The 22959-nt window shown below is 42.6% G+C and overlaps 1 protein-coding gene across 3 annotated transcripts; it reads right to left on the minus strand.

Annotated features, from left to right (window-relative positions):
* Nucleotides 1-2978: 2978 nt before the first annotated feature.
* TCAF2 (TRPM8 channel associated factor 2) lies at nucleotides 2979-20632 on the minus strand. Of its 3 annotated transcripts, none has more exons than XM_032207723.1 (9): nucleotides 20322-20632; nucleotides 17267-17388; nucleotides 16012-16645; nucleotides 13342-14312; nucleotides 11336-11430; nucleotides 10087-10300; nucleotides 9059-9298; nucleotides 5839-6176; nucleotides 2979-4229 (listed from the first exon to the last, which is right to left on the minus strand). In XM_032207723.1, exons 3-9 carry the CDS (start codon nucleotides 16626-16628, stop codon nucleotides 3984-3986), a joined length of 2721 nt encoding a protein of 906 aa, XP_032063614.1. In that variant the 5' UTR covers nucleotides 16629-16645; nucleotides 17267-17388; nucleotides 20322-20632; the 3' UTR covers nucleotides 2979-3983. The 3 variants fall into 3 exon arrangements, with proteins under 3 accessions (XP_032063614.1, XP_032063613.1, XP_032063612.1); XM_032207722.1 differs by having other exon boundaries at nucleotides 17267-17482; XM_032207721.1 differs by having other exon boundaries at nucleotides 17267-18851.
* Nucleotides 20633-22959: the final 2327 nt, after the last annotated feature.

Genomic DNA, 22959 nt, shown 5'->3' on the forward strand with positions numbered 1-22959 from the left:
CAAGAGGAAGTCCAAGGAAAACACTGGATAGTCACCTAACAAGTGAGAATGAGGAAAAGGTTGAGATATTTAACATCTTTGTTGCCTCAATTTTCAGTATTAATGATAGATGGTGGGTTGTCAGGTCCTTTAAGTTGAAGGATCATGACTGGTGGAGCAGTGACTTTCCATTTGTGGTCACTGAAATTAAAAGGACAAGTTGTATCAATTGAACATTTATAAATCCGTGGGGTCTGACAGTATTCACCCTAGAGTACTGAAGGAGTTAACAGGTGTTATAACTGGACTCCCCTCAACAATTTACCAAGGGACTTGGGAGTCTGGGATGAACCCTGCTGACTGGAAGCTGGCTAATGTTATCCTAATGTACAAGAAGTGCATGAGAAAAGACCAAAGAAACTACAGACCTAACAGTCTATCCTCAGTACCTGGAAAACTTACGGAGGTTATCCTGAATGCTATTGAGAGGCAGTTAAAGAAGAAGGCTATTAGACATAGTCAACATAGGTTCATGAAGGAAAAGTTCTGTTTTAATAATTTGGTATCTTTCTACGATAAGGTCACCCACTTATTGGATGAAGGGAAGGCAGTAGATGTAATTTTTCTGCATTTTAGTAAGGCCTTTGGTACCGTCCCTCACTGCATCCTTCTGGACATACTGTGAGATGAATAGGTACATGCTATGCTGGGTGTTGAACTGGCTGAATGGTAGCACCCAGACAATCGTACTGAATGGGCCTACATCAGGCTGGCTCGATTCTAGGGCCAGTTCTCTTCAACATTTTTATCAACTATCTGTATGCAGGAGTGGAGTGCATCCTCAGCAAGTTTGCTAACGATACTAAACTGGGAGGTGCTGTTGACTCAGGGGATGAGAGACCTTGCAGAAGGTTCTAGGTAAACTGGAAGAATGGGCAATCATCAGTGGCGCGGAATTCAACAAGTGAAAATGTCGGGTTCTATACTTGGAGCAGAGTAATATCAGACACAGGTATAGAAGGGATATTAGTGGCTGGGGAGCAGCCCTAGGATCTGGGGGTGCCGATTGATAGCAGGCTCAACATGAATCAGCAGTGTGCCCTGGCAGCCAAGATGGCAAACTACCTGGGGTGCAGTAAACACAGCATAGCAAGACAGTCAAAAGAGGTGATTCTCCTGCCATATCTAGCGCTGGTGCAACCAGTGACCACTTTTCAACTGAACTATTCTAATTCTAAACCAACCAGAAATATTTGCTTTAGGGTGCAAAATGAGCATTATTCCTTCAAAGAACAGAACTGTTTCTGTATCCCAGAAGAGTTTTATTTAGGGAACATTGTGTCCCTTTCAAACTTTGGTTCACCCACACAGCTTTCACTCTCCAGAGTTCCATCTGACTGTCCAAACTCTCTCCATCCAAAAAAAGGCTTCTCTTCTTTCTTGTGTAGTCTTTGGCAAAGTATTAAATCAATCAGCTTTTTTTTTTTTTTTTTTTTTTTTTTCCTTTTTAATCCCATTCCTATTTTCCAAGAATTTCCTGGACCCCTAGTACCCCACTGTTCTGCTATGGAGATCAAACTTCAGTTCAGCTATAGTAGCAACAAATTCATATTACATGTTTTCATCTTTTTTACTTTTTTACACCCTAGTACTGATAATAAAAGGAAAGTTTGTCAGATCTTTGTTCAGCTTCCTGCTCCCTACTAGATGAAGTCAGTGTATAGCAATGGCAAGTGACTTTCTGCTAAAGAAAGCTTACTCTATACATGAAGCCAGCAAATCTGTATGTGATATGAAAACATCACCAGTTAACCCATTCATTGAGTTGATTACAGCATGTTTCCTGGTTTATTATTTTGCTAAGGCTCTTACGATCTCCAAATCTATTTTACTTTATTTTTTTCCTCTCTATTTCAGCTACCGCTCAGGTCAGTCTCAGCTGTGTTCTAGGTTTTTCCCAGACTTCATGCTAAATTTCTCTGTGACTGCTGCTTGAATTACATTTTTACAGAAATGATTAAATGTTCCATGTGCTATTTTGCAGACTGCCTCTGTGCTCCCCCCTTTTTTTTTATTGCTGTGGTCTCAGTTTGGCCTTTCTGCTTTGACAGGCTGCTCCAGTATGCAGCATAACTAGTGGAAAAGCAAGTGCAGAAATCAGTTCATAAATGTGTCAAAACATTTCTATGATCTGTCCACGTAGTTGTTGTTTTTGTGTGTGTGTGTTTGTTTTTTTGTGGTGGTGGTGGTGTTATTTCCACTAAAGAAGAAGAAATACCATTCTAAGGGTGACGTTAAATTGAGTTAGTCTAATGTTGAGTTTGTGTACTACATACATGTATGCCTAAATATTTCAGGCTGCATTTAGAGCTGGTGTAAATTGTAACTTTTCCATTGGAATCCCTGTGGTTGGACTAGTCCATTCTAGCTCAGAATCCAGCCTATCACCTTTTTCTTTAGCCTTTTTTCCTCTTAAACACTTTAAGATCCATTTTGTTGTGTCTTTGATGCAAAAACAAACAACAATAACAACAACAAAACAAAAAACAAATCCTGCCATACTCAGGTAACAGAACCAATAATATTTTCAGCATTTTTTTAAATGTACATGAACTCAGCTTTTGCTCATGAACTCAGTAGGGGTGAAATCTGTTTCTGTAGATAGGGTCAAATCTAAACCTTTACACTATGAAAGCTTTCCTTTTAGTCTAAAGCACTCTAGTACTCTACTCTAGTTCAATACTAAACTAGTACTGAACCACTGTCTAAGCTATCATTAGCCTCTGCATATACTTTATTGGAAGAACAACTTACAATGATAGTGAATAAGAACAGAAAGAAAGTTTGAAAGACAAAGTAAATATTAGGCCAATGAATCACAGAAAAGCCAGAACTACATCTGAGACAGAACAAAAATGAAAAACTGCTGTAACAAATTTTTGGATCACTTCTAATTAGGCTTTTTTTAACTGCACACTTGAAAGTAGGACCACACACAGTTTGAAAATCCAGAATTGTCTTATTTATTGCTGATACACAAGAAGGGTGTCCAGACCAGTATGCTACTAGACGAAGCATTAAAACACTTGTCAGCACTGTGTAGTCACCAGTGTGTTGTGCTAGTCAAGCAATCATGAATGAGGTGAGGGAAACATTAATGTCTGTTGGTCCTCCGAAAATGCTTGCTGTGCTGCTGTCCTGCTCCTGATTGCTCCTTCATGCTGTCATGTCATCGCCTGGTTTTTAATCTCTGATGAGTCCAGGAGCTGGATCGCTATTAACTATAAGCAAGTCACCTCTTCTTTGTTTCTATGCTGATATATTTCATGGCTTGTATCTTGCTCACAGACTACAGTAAGAGTGATGGCTACCACTCAGCATTGACTTATTTGCACAAAGCTGGACATTGGGTCACACAATATAAAGCAGGAAGAAATGACAACATTTTAGTATCAGCTGTTACATAAGCTGTATATAAGCATTATAAGGTCAATTTCATGATAGTAGGCGTGGACCTTCTGCATAGTTAGGGAGATTAAAGATAAAGAATTTTATAGGTATTCATGTCCATAGTGAACATCTCGTATTACTGAGATTACAGCTGAAGAATACAACATTGTAGAGGATACTATTTGCTTTAGAGACCCTTATTCTATTGGTATTGTACTTGAGACCACTCCAGTGATTTCAGGATGGAGCAAACTTCCATTTTATCAGATAAAGGTTCTGCAGGAACTACATCTACTCAGAATTACATTCCTCCAGAGGTGAAGAACCCAGAACAAAGCTTATTTATTATTCAAGCCTTCAGAAGGTGGTTTAGATGGGTGCTGAGTAACACACAAGTTTCTGCTGAACATCTGTTGGGGGTTAACCTCCATTCTAAACTAGCAAGCTAAAGAATTTAATGTAACATCAAGTGCCCAATTAGCAATCATGCAGTACACAAGGCCTAAAACATAGGCTGTACCTTATCTGAGAATCAAAGTTCAGATGTTTTTCTTTTATGATCTATAGGACTTCATTGGGTCCTGTTCCCAGGTGGGTAAAGAGGAGAGTTCCTCAGACAGCTCTTTCTTGATAGGCCATCCCCAGGCTGTAAAAAAAGGAGCCAGATTCCTATTCACCTGCTGAGAAAACTTCTGCACCCACAAATTCATCTTAGAAGGGTTGTCTTTTGGGATAGCAGACATTTTCTGGTAGTCAGAGAAGAGGTGAGTGAAGGGGTCCCAGCCAAACCCTTCCTGCAGCTGTGGGAGAAGAACAGTGTAAAAACAATGAACTTTTCATTTCATTGACATTATTCCTGTGTTACAAACAGTAGAGTGACCCTCCTACCCCTTGTTTCCCTAGTGTCTTTTGGATTTCATGTAAAGTTAGAAGAAGGCATCCAGCTTTCAGGCTTCAGAGCACAACTTAGAGTATTAGAGTACAGAAAAATACACCTTCCCATTACACTGGCTTGCAAGCACAAACAGAGATGAAAGATGCATTGGGAGGAGCTAGAAATGTCAGCAATCATCTATACAAGTTGTTGATTTGTGTGGAAGAAAGATTCTTGTGCAGCAAAAGGAGTATCAAAGAGGATGCTGACAGATAACCTGGACAGAAGGAAGACAGGAGAACAAGGCGTGATCAGAAAACAAGAAGGAGAGATTGTGAGCTGAGCATGAGTTTTGGCTAGGAATAAGAACACAGGAGTTTCAGATTAAAAAAAAAAATAGTCTTGTATGAGTAACAAATTTAAAGTTAAGAGGGAGAGGAAACCTATGTTGTTGCTCAAGATGAGGTTAATATGAAGAGCTGACTTGAAACAGCATGACAGGATACAGAATATCTACTGAATATCTTTAGTTCTTTACCAAGCCATGACTTGCATCTCACTTCCTGATACTAAATAGTTTGACACTAAAACATGTTCTACAAATCCACCATCATGCTGGAACAGCTAAGCAGGAGCAGACAGCATTTCTACATTAGGAAGTACAGGCAGACAGGTTATCTACCTCTCATAATCCCCTATTACCATGGAACCCCCTGGTGCTGAGACTAGCTATGGACTAGGCAATATCTTTAGCTTGATGATTTAGGCTCACTGATTTTCCACTCTGGAACGTGGAAAAATCAGGATCACTACTCCTTCAATAAATATTTTGTTATTCATAGAAGATGTGAGAGCTCCCAGACAAGGGGGCTGAGGGACATTCACCTCAAAACAGTCAGTAGCTTAAGTCATCATAATGGACTTTTTTTTTTTTGCCAGCTAACTCAATGTCCCACAGGAAATTTGCAGCAGATTAAAGGACCAATGATCATCCTTTTCCCACACCATATAATCAAACATAAATATATGCTATATAATTATACATATATAACACACATATTATATAACTATATATATATATATTTATATATATATATATATAGTTATATATAACAAGCAGTTCCTGTTTCTCTCCTAGGGATAGAGATTAATATATTGTACTAAGTTCTGTTACTGAGCAGTTAAACCCCAGTCTTTCAAAGGAAGGGTAACAGGAGATGCTAGCACTACACAATCTATGTCTGCGTCTCTTAAGTGCTTTCTGGACTTATGATGAATACGGATTGTAAACAAACACTGGCATGACACCTGGAGTCACCAGGCTAAAGACATCCTTCTGACACAGGGTTCACCAATTACTGAATCATAGAATATCCCGAGTTGGAAGGGACCCATAAGGATCATTAAGTCCAACTCCTGGCACTGCACAGGTCTATCCAAAAGTTTAGACCATGTGGCTAAGTGCACAGTCCAATCGCTTCTTAAATGCAGACAGGTTTGGTGCAGTGACTAATATACTCGCTTTTCCCAGTTACCTGCAGGTATGTCTCCAGAGCAGTCCATACGTTCCAGTCCTTTAGCTGAGCACCTTTCTTCAGATACTCTCTTATCCTTTCCTCCCGGCACTGTGACCTAAGTGCCCCATGTGCCTGATGCCTGGGAATCTCCAGCACCTTCTCATGCACATAGACAGACCAGAGATTGCAGGTGGCCTCTGTGGTATGAGGTGGAAACTCCCATGCTTGCTGCTGTTGATTGTGTCCCAGCTCATGGACAGGACCCCAAAGACCAGTAGTTTTCATGTGCTTCACATCTATCATCTCCTTCACTGAATCAATGTGGCACATGATGGGGTAGCCAGAATGCATCCAGCCTGCAAGAAAAACATAAGTACTTACCCCAGTGCCTCTTAAACATAAGTAACTGTATTTCTTTTTCATTTCTCCAGCACCTTTCCTCCATCTCACAAACCATGCTGTATTACAATTACATTACAAGCTGTATTCAATGGCTCTATGTCCAAGTGAAGGCTGGTGATGAGCGGTGTACCTCAGGGGTCTGTCCTGGGACCAGTACTGTTCAATACCTTTATCAGCGACATAGACAGTGGGATCGAGTCCACCCTCAGCAAGTTCACAAAAGACACCAAGCTGAGTGGTATGGTTGATACAACAGAAGGAAGGGATGCCATCCAAAGGGACCTGGACAAGCTTGAGAAGTGGGATCATGTGAACCTAATGAGGTTCAATGAGTTCAAGCACAAGGTGCTGCACCTGCGCCACGGCAGTCCCAGGCATGAGGACAGACTGGGAGAAGAACTCATTGAAACCAGCCCTGCAGAGAAGGACTTGGGGGTTCTGGTGGATGGAAAGCTCAACGTGAACCGTCAGTGCGTGCTTGCAGCCCAGAAGGCCAACTGCATCCTGGGCAGCATCAACAGAGGGGTGACCAGCAGGTCAAGGGAGGTGATTGTCCCCCTCTGCTCTACCCTTTTGAGGCCCTACCTGGAGTGCTGCATCCAGGTGAGGGGCCCCCAGGACAAGAAGGATGTGGATCTGTTAGAGTGGGTCCAGAGGAGGGCCACAAAGATGATCAGAGGGCTGGAGCACCTCTCCTGTGAAGAAAGGCTGAGAGAGCTGAGGCTGATCTGCCTGGAGAAGAGAAGGCTCCGGAGTGAGGTTACCTCATTGTAACCTTTCAGTACTTGAAGGGCACTTAAAAAGAAAAATGGAGAGCAACTTTTTGCTCAATCAGATATTGACAGGATGAGGGGGAATGATTTTAAACTAAAAGAAAGGAGATTTAGATTAGAGGTTAGGAGGAAATTCTTCACTCAGAGGGTGGTGAGGCACTGGAATGGGTTGCCCAGAGAGGTTGTGGAGGCTCCATTCCTGGAGGTGTTCAAGACCAGGTTAGATGAGGTCCTGAGCAACCTAATCTAGCAGTGGTGTCCCGGCCTATTGCAGGGGCTTGGAACTAGATAATCTTTGAGGTCACTTCCAACCCGAAACATTCTATTATTCTAAGATTACCATAAGTGACTTTTTTTCCCTTTTCGTGAGATAAGGAAATACTACAAGCGTCACTGTATCAAAGAAGAGATAAAGACAGTACTATCAGTTAAGTACAGTTTCACCTACTTTCCCTTTTTATATGTAAGTGTACACTCACAGTTGGGCTGAGGATGAGATTTTCGGTTGAAGGAAGGTTCAGGTTTGGGGCAGACTTTCTTTCCTGACTCTTGCCCAGAATATCCCTGAATGCTTACAAACCAAGCACAGCTGACGCCTACCCAAACGTGCAATAATGTGATTCAGCACCCTGGCAGAGTTTGACCTTTCCTGTGTAGAGTGTGGATCCTGCATGTCTGCACTCCAGAAGTTAGCAGTGTAGACAAAATACATGGATGTCACAGTTTGCCATGCTTGAGGGCTGCAAAACTTGTCATGCTGAAGTCAGCTCTTAACCTCACAGAATAGCTGTTCTATAAATAATTTCTCAGTGTCATGCAAAGCAAGAATTTTGTACTGCAAGGGTTTTTTCCCAAGTCTCCTTGGTGTTTTCATCCTTGACTTGTCCTTATTCTTAAAGATTCCCAAAGCTTCATAAAAGAATCATCTCCCCAAAATCAAACACCTATCGTAGAAGTGGATAAACAGCCCTTATTCTCACTACATACATGTAGGGAGCCTACACAGCTGGCTTTAACTGAACAATAAGCCTGTATAGTACTCTAGTGAGAGGACATGAATCACAACCCCCTTCCTGCAGAAACTATTTAAGATCTTGAGCTCCCCAATTTCTAATAAAAAGGATGCGTGTAATTAAAAGCCATAGGCATGCAAAAAATTCAGGTCCAGAAATGTGAGTGAAACCATTTACTCCACCCAAAACAGGAGGGAATTTTGTGTTTGCAGCCAATGGTCTTTTTAATTGGCATTTGCTTAGCATAGCTGAACTTATCACTTCCAAAATGTGTAACAAATTATTCCCATGTGCCTTAGCAAAGGATTAGGACATCAGGGTTTGTGCCAAGACCCTGCCTCATTTTGGGATAATGAATTTCACCAACGTGATTTGAAAACCAATTGAAAAAATAGTATTACAAGGTTCTGAATTTATCATCTAGCTTGACTCATTCAAATACACTCAGTACACAACTTGAAAAGCTGCAGTCATGGAGTACCAGCTGCAAAACTACAAACTCATGGGCTTTAATGGTAGTATTGCTTCTCCTTCTCCACTGCCATCACATCAGGCACATCTTTTCCAACTAAGGTTTGCCCACAATAACCTTTGCACAGCCTGTCTCCAGCAGGTAGGTACACATGAGTATAACAATTATCACTGAATGTAAGCAAACAATCCTATAGCTGAGGCAGGAAAAAAAGCAGAAATTAGATCACTGTCTCCCAGCTGTACTGATTCAGCAGTATATTCAGGAATGAGAAAAAAGCCCCTGCAGTCACCAGCTCTGCCTCTTAACACATCCAGGCAGCTGAACAGCTGAGTGAGACAATGCTGGTTTAGACAGAGGGGCATCTGAAAGGGTCTATTTAATTTTTATAAGTACTGTCTTACTGTATTTTCATACTGTTTGAGTAGCTCACAATTATGCAAGGATCACGATCATTTGACCCTTTACATATGTTTCCAGTCCGGCTTTACTGAAGTGACTTTGCAGGAACAGATCTTGCTACTAGAGGCCACTTGCCTTGTAGCCACTTGAGAAATGCCGTTTGTCAGTGCACCTACCACACGAGATCTGGACATCTGCTACAATCCTCTCTGGCCTTGGGAACTTTGTTGGTATGGCTGCCAATTTGCTTATTGCCACCATGATCTCATTCCACAGGGTCAGCAGTGGTTCTGGGTTCTCCAAGTGGCGGATGCTGTCAGCTGGTACCGTCAGGATGAGATTCTCAGCTGCCAGTTCTGCCCAGGGAGCAGGGTAGTGCCGGATACTGGCTTTCCACTGGTTTTCACAGGTCTCCCCTGCATCAACACAGAAAATCAGTTAACCACAGCTCAAACTTTTGAGCACACTCCCAGAAGTCAAGCTGGAGAAACAGATCACAGTTGAGAAATTCTCTTGGAAAACAGTACATGGTAGTTGTGCGACTGCAGGTGGCTGTTAATTAGTTAATCCTCACCCTGTACTTGGGAAGCCTCAGGCTCCTATGGATGGGAGACAGATGGGAGCAAACTGGCATATACCAAAGTAGTTAGCATGGCAAGAACAAATCTCTGTTTTCCTTCTGAGAATAAGAAGCAGGCTTCTCCAGTCTCACTTGATGATCTTCCTTCCTCTTCTCCAATGGAATTTTTTCTCTGTCTAACAACACTGATTTCTGTTTAATTTCATAGAGGAACAAGATGTTGCATACCACAAGGAAAGAGAAACTGACAGAAAACATGGAAAATTCACCACAGAGATTTACCACACTAAAGCACACAGAGTGCAAGATAAGCTTTGTTGTGACAGAACACTCCCATCAACACGTGGTTTTCACCAGAAATGACAATTTCAACCACTAAGAAATGTTGGTTTACACAAACCCTGCCCTTTTTGTGACAGCTCCCTCACCTCCCTCATGTGAAAGCAGGCACAGAGTGAGTATGTGAATTACCTGGAATCCCAGAGCAAGACAAACCAAGGAAACTGAGTCTAGACATTACTAAACACAGTCAGATGCTCCTAAGTATGGCAGCATCTTTCATTTCAGTCACAGGGATGGCATCATGAGCAGCACTAAGAAAGGCACCAAGGTAAATAAACCTACCAAGCTTGAAGAAAGGAGCTCTGACTGCCCCTTCTACAGTGATGGGCACTTTCCCCAGGACGCTCCTTTCTGGTACTATGATGTAAATGAGGCCACCCCAGAGGCAGGAAACTGACTGTTTCTGGCAGGTAATATCACAGGTGCGTATTACCACTGGGGCTCGTTTCAGCTCTTCAGCATTAGAGAGGTCATCCGCATGACACCCAACCTGTACCTGGCAAACAGAAGGGTAGGTGATTTGTGAGCAGCTGGGTAAAATGCTTCAAGTACAACCTTGCCAACCAACTATAGCACCCTGAGCCCTCTGCTGTAGCGCTGTTCCTGCAGGGCACATGTGCAGAAACAGCTTTCTAACTCCAGAATTGTTCAAATGTTCAGCCTGTGGTGGCCAGAAGCAGCAAAACAAATGGAAAAGAAAAAAGAAAAAAAAAAAAAAGAAAAAAAAAAAAGTTTAGTGCTGTCTCTATCTCGGACAGTCTCACAGCTCTGCTCCTATTTTTACCGGGGTCTGCTATATCCTTCATTGGCAGTTCACAGAATTGCAATGTTTTTTTTGTTTTTTTTTTTTTTTTTTCACTGTACTTTACTTGTATTTATTTTTTCTTCACCCTGCACCAGCATCAAAGTCACATCCTATAACATATGAGGTGGAGAGGTGTGATCACTCCTGGGTTGTTTTATTGTGCCTCTTCCTCGGCCCTGATACAGTAAAACAGACAGAAAGTGGCTGCAAGATTATACGAAAATACCTGAGTTAATCTTGAGTTTCAGCTGCAGGAAGCTTACTGCAAAACATACCCAAGCAGGCGAGCTTTTGTCTGCTTTGTTCTTTGATGAGAACAGGATTCCAGTTAACTGGTTTATATCTGATCTGGATACATCTATGAGAGCAACAGTAGCAGCATTGTGGAAGTACATTAGGAGAGTTCTGGAAAGAGACAGAACTAAGTTTCATGATTAGAAGGGCCCACCCAAGTACTTATTTGGGCCTAGAATCACCTTGATCAGTTCTCTCTGCACGGCAACAAAACAGGTACAGCAAGCAGTCTCCAGGCAGCAGCCACAATCAATTATCCTGCCAGCACACAGACGAGGAATGCAAGGAGTGGAAACAAGGTGAAAAATTATGACAATGCATGGAAAGTGCCACAGGGTGGCAGCAGAAGGAAAGGACTGACAAGGCCTAAGACCTCTATTCGAGTGCCCAGCTGACATTGTGTAAGCAGTAGCCAAACTAGTAAGGGCTCACCTGCAGACCAGCACCGACCAGCCGACAAGGCAATGTTATAACGGCTGTGTGACCCTCAGGGAGATAGAGTCCTGTACTCCTCCAGGCAGTCTTACCTAAAATGTGAGAGAACACAGATCTGAACAGTCAGAAACTCTTCAGCCTGATGTTATGGATTCTGGAGATTTCAAGCTGCAGTAAAAGAATCTTCTGCCCTTGTCTCTACACATGCACAATTGTCTCACATTTTATCCAATCTGTTGGAAATACAGCTTTAAAGGGAAAGGGTATTGGCATGAACAAGATCATCATACAATTAGCAAGCAAGCCCACCCAAACTTAAAATTCCAAGAATGACGAATGTACTTATTAATACTTGTAAAAAAAAATAAACAAAAAATAATAATTAAAAAAGAAACAACTCCTCCTCCACTCAGATCCTCTTACTCTCAGAGGTGCATGCTGTGGTGGTATTAGACATAGTTGAAGGTCATCAAACATCTCCTAAATAACAGACTGACAGTGACATCATATTTTTCCCAACTGACTAGTCAGCACAAGCTGGGGCCCACATGAATTCCCATTTCTAAGCTGACGGAAGTTATGAGAAAGCCTAGAGGACTGTCCTAGCCAAGGCATAAGATGGGTACCCTACCACACCACTAAAATTCAGCAAGCCTCTAGACAGCCTTCCCATGGAAATTAAAGCCTCCTCTGCCTAGGAGATTTCAGTAGACACTTCTGATACACACTGCAAAACTGATCCATCTCCACTGTACTGATCAGGCAAAATCCACTCATTGGTTCTGACAAAGTTTACTCAAGCATATTTCAGCACAAACAGCAAAAATCCTCAGAAGAGCTGGACCATCCTAAGGCTCCTCATTTACAACCTTCCCTGTCCTCCAAGAAATTTTGTCAGGCAAAACCTAATCCATGGAAAAATGTAAAATAGACATAATATCATAACTTTTCACCAATTCATCTCAATTTTGCTGAACGTACACCAATGGCATTTTTGAAATTGTTTAATCTCAAATCATGGGTTGCCAGCACTTTTCTTTTTTTATGTGGAATTACACAAATTCTGAACAGTCCCACTATTCAATTCAATGCTTTCAATCCAACCAACCCTAACACTTTTCCCCTTTTGCCCTGACTCATTAGTGTTACAACCAGTGAGCAATTATTCCACAACTCTTGTCTCTAAACTTCCTCTGTACTCAAGACATTGCCACTCCAGAACTGTCCTCTTTATCTCATTAGAATAGTTTGCAAACAACAACTCTCAATCATATTCAAATTCAAAAATTCAAGATTTATCTGTCCAGGGAAAAATACCTTACTAGTGAAATTACTTAAAGTCTAAATATATCAGTACCAGGAATCTCAAAATTATATAGCTACAAAGCCTAACATTAGACAAATGATTCAGGACGTAATTACCAAATACCATAGCTTCAGTGATGGTGTCAGCCCATGAAGTTCCCATCCTGCTCACAGTCTCTTGTTTTCACCCCAAAACCACAACTTCACTCCATCAGCTCTGCTGATACAAGAAGTTGTGAGATCGCTACTACTCAGACTGAAATTACCTAGATAAAAAAATAAAACTTTTGTTCCTAACTCCTACCTTTTCACAGGATGGTCTCAAAGATGGCTCTGTCAGAACACTAGTGGGACAACAAATGGTAGAGCAGAGCCTGGAGTTCCTGAGGAACTTAAAGCTTTCTTGAGGAAGCCGTTGCACTGTGCAAGTACCCTCAGGAGCTTCTTTAGTTGGCTCTTTGCCAAGTGCCTGTGTACCAATTATGAGGATGCAAGACTTCCATGGCATGTTTCAGAGCTCTAAAATCAGTGCCAGCCGTAAAAGGAGCCTGCCTGCCACTACACAGAGGCCAGCATCCCCACAAGCCCACAGTGAAACTGGACATCTGTCCTCATGTTTAGACATACACACAGAGGGCAAGTGCCTTGCTGATCCCAGCGCCAGCATGCCTCAAGAGGAAGGGAGATATGGTACTCACCTGGATTAGTGCCATCGATTTCCACGGTAACAGGAAGGGCACAGACCCCAGTGTCAGATTTCTGCACTAGGGCTGCACAGTCTGTCATGGTGTATGACAGCTCAGTTGCCATGCAGAGCAGGGCTGCCTCTTTGGACTTGCTCTTGACAGGCTTGTGCCTGCTGACGTGCGGGATACCACTTTGGCGAAGTACTTCGGCCAGCATGCGGTGCAGCGAGGCATATGCGGGGCAGTCCTGGGCAGGGATGCGCAGAAAGGCAGCACAGTCTTGTGCCAGCCTTGGCAGCCAGTCTTTCAGGGGAGCTTTGAGATCCTCAGCCTTGTCTACATGGCTCTTGAAAAGAGAGAGTGCCTTGCGAAAGTGGTAGTGCTCCCCAAATGCTGTGGCTGGGAGCTTTGCTGCCTGGACACTCTGCCCCAGGATGCTCAGCCCAAAGCGGTTGAGGATTTTGTTGCCAGGATATTCTGCCACTGCAGCTTTGCTGCGGTTCTGGGAAGCCCAATACCAGGCTTGGCCTCCAATCAGTAGGCCACCCCCTTCTGCCACAAAAGCATGAATCGTCTCCACCTGTTTGTCACTGTAAGAAGGACAGCAGTATACGCTCATGTTGCCTGTCAGCTCTGATACCTGTGACTTCACCTCTTCCTCACTGAAGAGGCCACACAGTTTCTTCAGGCTGGCATCCACACCCACCAGCCCCTTTCTCCCAGCATCTAGCCAGCGGACAGCATTGAGCAGGAATTTGGCCATCTTTGGGGAGAAGAGCTGACTCTCATGGGTTGCCACCACAACACGGCCTCGGCCATAGCGTGCTGCAGCTAAGAGGCAGCGGTGCGAGCTGTCCAGGCAGAGCGGGAAGGAGAGTACACCATGCACCAGCAAGATGGAGGGTGTGCCCCCTGTCACCATATCCAGCTCTGACACACCATGCAGGAGAAAAGCAGAATCAAGGCCAAGATTGGCCTGGTGTCTGCAAAACCAAGAGAGGTTCAAGTTAGCCCCCATTCCAGAATCCTCTGCTTAAACAGCTGCCATGTCTGTCCCTGCCTCTTCTTCCTCTCTCACCCTAGTACATCATGTTGCCACTTCTTTCATTTTAAAAATAAAATAAATCCATCAATCTTTTTTTTTTTCTTTTAAAGTTTCAGTTTTTGCAGTCAACCAAATCTGTAAGAATCTCAGCACTCATTTACAAATGAAGAGAAAGAAAAGTTTCCAGGCCTGTTACTTTGAAGAGCAGCTTGAAAATCCAAATGCGGGATCTCAAAAGTCAAAGGAGCTTTCGTATTTTTTAAGCAAGTCTTTTGCAAATTTAACCTGCAAATGATGGGGAAATCAGCATATCTCCTGTAGCAAAAACTTCCTCGAATTACTCCACCCTAAGTATCATAAACTGGACAAGCCCAAAAGATTTCTCTGTGTGTTCTGTTGAGAAGTGAAGAAAGGATAGATAGACCCCAAAAGAGAGACCCCAAAATTCCTACCAGTTATCCTCCACAGTATCTTTGTGGAGCTTTTACCATGTAAGGCTCTTGTATTTTTGCTATTTCCTTATAGCGGCTATATGACACTGTGGAGAAAGATATGTTCAATCGGTTGCAATTATGTAATTTTCTCCATTTGGGCAAGCACAATTTTTCTTTGACACCTGAAAAGAATCTGTTGTTACATGGCCATTGCAGCTAGCTCAGTTACAACAAAACATGCTGCCCTTGTGCACACCCATAGGACAGGAAACTGCACCTCTCTTCTGATTCTTACTTTACTGACACTGTGAAGTAAATGAAAGACTTTCTGGGATTTTTATTTCTGTCATTGCAACTTCCACTGCAGTGAGGTGAAACTGCCACACACAGGAAGCATAGCACCGCTCCTGCTCCACTGAGATCCCATGGCACTTTCCCTAACTGAGCAGAAAGTGGTGCTAGGCACAGTCCGGTATGCTCAATGGCAAAGGGAGGTGGAGGAAGACAGACGGGCAAAGTCCACGGCACTGCTGTCTGCTCTGTGATACAAGACACAACAGCTCAGAGTTTCGCAACCTGCGGCTCTGAGACCAAAAGGCCAAGCTAGAATCCCAAACTAACTTGAAGCACAGCAGGTTCCTGCTAACAGCCTGTGTCTCCTGGAGAAGGGAGGTGGCACCAGGCCTGCCTCCTCAGCTCAGCATCAGTCCAACGGTTTCACTTGCAAAAAGGAAATTTTTGCAGGTTAAGCAGGTTTAGCAGCTGTCAGGCAGAGCCCAGCCCAGAGTGCTGCTGAGGTGCTCCATCTCCAGTCTGGTTTTGAACTGTGTGAAAGTTGGCCTGAACATTCCACCCTGGGGGAAAGGATGGGATAGGAGCTGGGGAGTTCCACCTCCTTTCCCCAGCTTGCTGTGTGGTGCTCACAGGCACAGCTGGTCAGGGAGACAGCTCTACAACGTGGCTGCACTCATTTCTTGACCCTGAATGAATGTCCTAACCCACTCCCCTGGAAGCAAACTCATCATTCTTTCAGATTACAAACAGCAAGGAGATTCCCTCTTACATCTGAAGACTACAGCTGCATGCCACCCTGGCTATTAAAGAACCAGCATTCAAACATCTTCATCTCTTACCTCAAGGATCTTCTGTAAACATCTCATTTGCATAACTTGTTTAAATAGACAAAACAATTCAGATACTCACGGAACAGTTAAGGGGATCTTTGGAATTTTCTTGGCAACTTTGAAGATCCCTTTCTCTACAGGATTTCCTGTGAAGTACACACCGGCCACACTGGTCACCTGGTTCCCAGGGAATTCAAACAGCACCTTCTCCTTCCCATGTAGACTACCCCAGTACCAAGCCTGGCCTCCGATGAGCAGGCCTCCACCTTCCTTTACAAAGCAAACCACGTCTTTTGCCTGCGTGCTGTCATAGGCATCCATACAGTACACCCCGTGGTGGGTGCTGAGTGCTACCCCAGCCTCTACTTTGATGCCAGCCCCGAGGAGCAGCTGGGAGAGGGAATCCAACCGGTGATGGGACCCAACCAGGGCCGCAGGGGAAGGCTTGAGCCACTCCACAGCTTTTATGAGGAACTGGGAAAACTTGGAGCTCTTCATGATTCCCTCGTGGGAAATAACCACCATCTTGCCTTTCCCATACCGTGAAACAGCGATCAGAACCTGCTTCTCAGCGCTCAGAAGCACAGGGTAGGCATCCTCTCCAACAAGCAGCAGCTCACAAGGAACAAAACCACCAGTGAAGTCCCATTCTCCAACACTGTCTACTAACAGCTCATAGGTAGCAGAGGGTTTCATCTTCAAGCCACTCTAATCTGATGGAGAGAAGAGCAACATTCATCGCAGCATGGCTCAGCAACACAGAACTGCTAAACTGCTAAACGAAGTGACTGTTTTAACAAATTCTGCTGTGCATCAAAGAGGAGAACAAGGAAATAAGGATGAATACATTCCCATTGACAATTGGTTTGGAGAGGGAGAATGACAGAAACTCCAAGAAGTCTACTAGGAACTTGCCTGGTAGAAGTGGCTTACATGGAAGGTGACAGACAATAAAAAGACCTGATCAGCACAATACATGCCGTAATTCAAACATGCAGTTTCCAATTTTCTTCCCAATTGGGTATTTATAGAAATACACATGCCTACTGTGGCATAAGTTTCCAAAGATGCACTTTTTCTACCTGTTCAGACACTAAAAGCAAGAAGTATTAGGTGACGTGAAGAGGAAGAGGGTTGGTAGAAACAATAGAGACAATCAGTTCCCTGTCATAACTGACAGTTTAAGCCACATGGGACCTAGCAGAGCAGGTCTGGGCACAGGATTTTCATGCCCTAGTATTCTGTTCTAAACTGCCACAAGATACCAAGGAAATAATTTCCCTCTTTTGCAGCTTTGTTTTTCCCATCTTTGAAGTGAGGAGAATGGTACTGACCTTTGTTGCCAAAGCCTTTGAAGTCTATTGGGTGACACGTGCTATATTTAGCTTCCCTCAGGTCGAAAGTTTGGACTAGCTCTTCAGCAAAATCGTCTCCTGCTGAGCTGAGGCTTCTGTGACTGTGCAGACAGGAAGAGTTTTGAGGAGGAGAGTTTGACCAAGTCCCACCCACTTCGTGTTATTCCGAATTCACAAGGCTGACGAGCACTACGCCTATGATAAGAGAAGGTGTTGTTCTGGGGCAGACTTTGCCCTTTCCCAGGCAGCATCCCGTGCCAACATTGGTCTCTGTGGTCTTCACATACATTTCAGATTTGGCTACCCTGAAACCAAATCCTTGGCACACTAACACAGGAAAATAGAGAAGTTCTGGAGAAGCGGAATCCTTGACACAGATTTATTCGTCGTAAGCCCCGAGGTGCTCAAAAACTGCAAGCGGATCAAGAATGACAGCGCATTCCCCTTGCCCACCCTCTGGGCAAGCCTGGAAGCTCTGAGTTTTTCACATAAACTCTCCTAAGACTTGACTGCTGTTTTATATATGATTTCTGAGTGAAAGTTGCTGATTAACATTGCCCAGAAATTTAGTGTTTGTTTGCTAGCTTAGTCTGAATTCCAGCTTTGTTTCCCTGGGTTTGAATAAACACTACATTTAAAGGCAAATACTAGGTGATTTAGGTTGTTTGCCAGGAATCATGCAATGAAGCATTAAGACAGCCTGGGAAAATAATAGTCTCTTTCTGATGGCTTCTGTGGATTTTAAACTAATATAGCTATGTTGGTACACTGACTACGGCATAAGGGAGAGGAAAATCAGATGAATAGTCACTCAGTTTCAGTAACTGGTACTCCACCTGAGGACTACCCTCCAGGATTACAGTTTGAAGTAAATTCAGTAATAAAACAGCCCTTACTTCTTAGCACCCACTTTTGCTCTTATCACAAGATTTGGAAGCCAAAATCCTGGGCTCTGATCCCGCAAAAGGATGGGTACTTCCTGGCACTTAGCCAGAAAAAGATATGGCTGTCTTCGTGTTATGCAAACATAAACTCTATGTTTACAGGACACAATGACTACCACACAACAGAATTCCCAATTTCTATGTATTTACGATTTCTCCCTTAACATTGTATTAACCAGTTGACCGTGGAAAGAGGAACGAATTGTACTCATTAGACCCAGTGCAAACAACTACGGGCAAATCCCTCTTTCTAGACAGAGCAAGTAGAAGGTACAATAGGGACAGAGAACACGGAGGTCTAACAAGAATTAGAGGAACCTGTAGAAAACAGATGTGTGTCTGACATGTGAATGTGGAGGAAATAAAAATTGGCTCTGGCTACTGCAGAGGGAAGAGGAAGATCTTGACTACCATTTGCCTCCCTTGTTAACATGAAAATGCAAATTTTCCACAGCAATGCCTGGAATGAGTTAAAGACTCAATTCTTTGTCCTCAGTCCTGCCCCTTTCCACCTCTCACTTCCAGGCAGTTTCCTTTTCCTATAGAGCTGAGACTATTAGGAGTAGGGATTGGAGCATTTGTAAATCCTGTCAGATGACCAGTCCTAGGCTTTCTTCTCTCTGTGGAAAAGGAACAAAAATTACACAGAAAGGTATGGTGGGTTCATTAAATGCAGACTTAAGATTCCATCATCTTCTGTCCAAAAGCCATCACAGTCAGCACAGAGAATACCCAGGCAAAAGGGACATGGTGTGGAGGCAGGAAAACCGCTGGGTCCATTTAGGAAGACCTCTGGGAGACACATGACTAGGAGGGAGTTCTAAGGGTAAATATGGGAACAGACTTCATATCAAGTGCTCAGTCGCTGTGGAGCAAGTCCTTAATGGTTGCTGCAAAACCTGTCATGGGTAAAACGTAGGGTAATGTGCAGTATCTGAGAGGGGGAGGACAAAAGGCACAGGACAGTCACTGGAGGTAAATCACTTGTTAAGAACACAGGCAGCCTAAGTGAGAGAGAGACATGATTCTTAGCAATTTGGCTGCTGTTCCTAATCAGGGGGGACTCTTGCAGTTTCCACTCTTTCCTCTTTCAGCTTTACAGTCTAGCTGTCTGCACAACTATTCATCAAGTAAGCTGCAAGGTATGCATGTAGTAAGGAATTGGTGGGCTCTTGCTTTTTAACACGTTTATCAACAAAGTGAGCAAGGAGATGAATGCCAACATCTGGCATTTGCTGAAGAGACAAAAGTACTTATATCCATGATGTCTGTTCATCATCGACATTGGATTTTTATTTGATTTGATTTTGTGAGTACTGACTTAATTGGGAAAATGAGAAGAAGGAGACTAGGTACATTAATGACTAAACCATTAGCAGTCTGGGGCAGAGCTGGAGTAGATTCTGAGAAAAAAAAATCTCAGGCAGGCAAAACTATTCTGAGGACAGCTAAGAGACTTGCAAAGAAGAAGGGAGATGTGACCTTTCAAAATGCAGACGTTTAAAACTGAGCTAGTCACTGTGAGCTCTGTTTTCTACCAGTGGAGAAAAACATGCAGCTGGATGGAAAAAGCCATCTGCCCTGCTTTAAAACTTTTCTTTAGGGTGAAATGGATCACGCTATATAATCTAGTGACTGGATCTCTCCTAATTTTAAAGGGACCACAGGGCAACTAGCTCTAATGTAGTCCTTTCCAACTAGATGAAGCCAGTGTCACTGGTTCAAGGCCTATATGGAGAACTGAAATGACACTGGGCTCCAGAAATGCCTTTATATGAGTTTTGTCCCAGAATAGCTAACTTAGAACACAAATTTCATGCCTTGAGCAATGCCCTTTGGCACGCTGGACGAACACTCACAGCTGGAACTTTGAGATTCCACGTTCTGCCAGGTGACTGTAAGAAGCAGCTTTGAACCCAGAACAGGAGAATATCATAAGCCTCTTATGTCATTGTGGAGCAGGTCCTCAAAGGTCCTCCCAGACGTTTATCCAGCCAATCTTGAAATTATCGACTCAACTATTTCCTGCTCATCTACACTCCAAATTGCAATAAAAAAAGGCAAACATTATCTGCATCAGAAGTCCTTACCTCCACGGAGAGCCTACAACATGCATTCTCATTAGGCTGGGACAGAAACAAAGAAGAGTGACCAAAGAAACCAGGAGAATGTTGTCCTCATAGGCCCTGTAGAATGACCAGTACCATGGCAAGTCCCAGTATCCATATGGCAGCAGTGACCTGCAAGGGCACAATAACTTAAAAAAAATAAAGGCAACAAGACACAGGAAGGATGATACATTTATGTTAACACTGTCAAAAAACAAAACAAAACAAACTAGAGGTCATAATCTGAAGTGTTTAGGAAAGCTGATGACATATAATACACATGAAGATTTATTTCTTCTCCGTAAGATTGTCTGAGCTGTGTGACAATGCTCTTTTTAACAAGGGAAAAAAAACAAACAAACAAACAAACAAACAAAAAAACATATGATTTTTGCACTGTGTAGCATAAATGCAAACTTAACATACATGAAAACCAGAATGTACTTAAAAGTTCTGTGATATTCTTATAAAGAAAGCCAATATCTACCCTGCAAGACTAAGTGGGCACTACAGCTGGCTTAAGCATACAAGTGAGAGCTCGGGCTTCTGCTAGGACTGTAACACGCTCAAGCTCTGCCCTGCCAGATGATCAAGAACTTGGTTTCTGACAGGCTATGAAAAACATTTAGAGCAAAACTGTGAGGCTGGTTCACTTCAGAATAGGCTCAAATTTGTGTTAATCTAAACACGGGGACAAAAACTCTCAGGACTGAACATCTCAGATATGTCCTGCATGTTTTTCCACCTTTTTCAATACCTTTTGAAAGCATAAGCACCGTGAAACCACCAATAGGGTAGGCTAAAGCAATAAGCCATGAAACGGAAAGATCAACTTAAGTGTAAGAAAGGTTGTAAGGAAAAGCAATAAATCCAGGTGCAAAGAACTGTATAGCTAGAACAGCACTGATACCGCACCAATGTTTTGTCTATTTCTGAGCAGAGCTGGCACACCATCAAGACTCCCTCCAACACCTTCCTCCTCCCCCCCAACTCTGTGAAAGAGCAGTTGTGGTGGAGTTTAGCTGCCCAGCAGGGTAAAACCACCACAATGTTACATTAAAAAAGTCAAAGAAACAAAGCTTAGTAGGTCAAACGAAAATTGAGGAAGACAAGAAGTAGGTGAGGTTGTGAAATTAATAACAACTCTTAAAATGACAAATAGAAGCTAAATAAAAATTTAACTTTTTATAAATTTTTATATATATTTTTTTAATTTAATAAAACAAAAACTAAAAGCATCATCACAAAAATCCTCCAATAGTTTATACCTTCCCAAGGTGGCTGTTGATAAAAGTCATACGGAGAAAAAATGTAATCCATACAGACTGATGGAACCAGGTTAAGAAAGACAAGGCCAAGAAAGCAATGACTAGAGGAAGTTACTATTTTTTTAATGTATTAGAGTTACTAGAAAACAAATTGAAAACAAATACAGTACAAATTTCAGTAAAGGTGTAGCAGAATCTATCAGGCAATTGTCACCTGTAATTAGTTATTAGTAGTATTTTTGTATGGAAAAAATCAACAGGGATTGCCTATCCTTTCTGATGATATTAACGTGCACGCACTAGGACTACACACTGTCTAAAAGAATGCAAAGAAATAGAAACCCTTAGTGTCTAAACACACAGCTGAACAGCAATCTCAATTACTTTTTAAATATAAGGAAAGAACAAAATTAATATATATATATATAACATCTGCCTGTGTGTTTTTAAATAATTTTGAATTTGAAAATGTAATTAAAATTTTAATTAAAATTGAATTTGACTAAATTCCTAAGAACTGAAAGTAGGCTCATGGGCAATGACCAGTAAAGACACAGATGCCAGAGATGTTTATACAAAAAATGTCCTACTTACTCTTTTAAAATCTCTATCTGTGATCCAAAAAGGCCAGCACGTATCACATAAATGAAATTCCCAAATAACATCAAGTATTTATGTGCAGAAGCACAGGAAAAGGAACCATAACCTTACTAGAAAATAACTTTGAAAATGAGAACTTAAGTCAAAGTCCTACGGCCTGTAGTTTTAGAACCGTGCTGACATCTGCTGGTGAACAACGAAAAGAACAGCTACAAATCTCAGAATTGCAAATACAGAGCCCTTTTCCAATCCTACAGTGGAGGGGTTGGATCTCATTTGCATGCCTGCTAAATTATGCCTGTTCAGATTATTTCCCTTTAGATGCTGCTAGGTTTTGAAGCAGAGGATGAGTGTAACACCAGAGTTCTTCATGTGAAAAGAGACCTGTGTCAAATGCTCTTTGGTGTGGACCATGCCAATCTACTGCCGTCTGCAGTGATGTGGATAAGGAGAAACAACTTTCTCTCTTCTAAACTAAAATGACAGCACAGGACTTGTTTTGCTGTATACGATCGAGAACAAGGGAGAGCACGGACAACAGGACAACTCACTGAATCTGAGAATGACAAATGGATAAGGTGTAACTTGGCTGGCAGGCAGTGGCTGACATCCTTCATGGCCTAACATGAAGTGTCACACAAATTAGCAACATAGGATTAGACTGATGAACATTTGTACCTTACCATGGGCTTCAAGAGTGCTTGCAACATCAACAGCAAAGCACAATTCAAATAAACTGATCATTTTCCCCT

This window comes from Aythya fuligula, chromosome 1 (assembly GCF_009819795.1).
Source record: "Aythya fuligula isolate bAytFul2 chromosome 1, bAytFul2.pri, whole genome shotgun sequence".
Lineage (NCBI taxonomy): Eukaryota > Metazoa > Chordata > Aves > Anseriformes > Anatidae > Aythya > Aythya fuligula.

What these genes read in the sequence shown, in the direction of transcription:
- TCAF2 (XM_032207723.1), bottom strand. Translation starts at nt 16,628, where the DNA reads ATGAAACCCTCTGCTACCTATGAGCTGTTAGTAGACAGTGTTGGAGAA. An exon ending in AAGATCCCCTTAACTGTTCC is followed by an intron (nt 14,313 to 16,011) that starts GTGAGTATCTGA and finishes TTGGTTTTGCAG; the next exon opens with ACACCAGGCCAATCTTGGCC. An exon ending in CTCTGGAGACATACCTGCAG is followed by an intron (nt 4,230 to 5,838) that starts GTAACTGGGAAA and finishes CTTCTCCCACAG; the next exon opens with CTGCAGGAAGGGTTTGGCTG.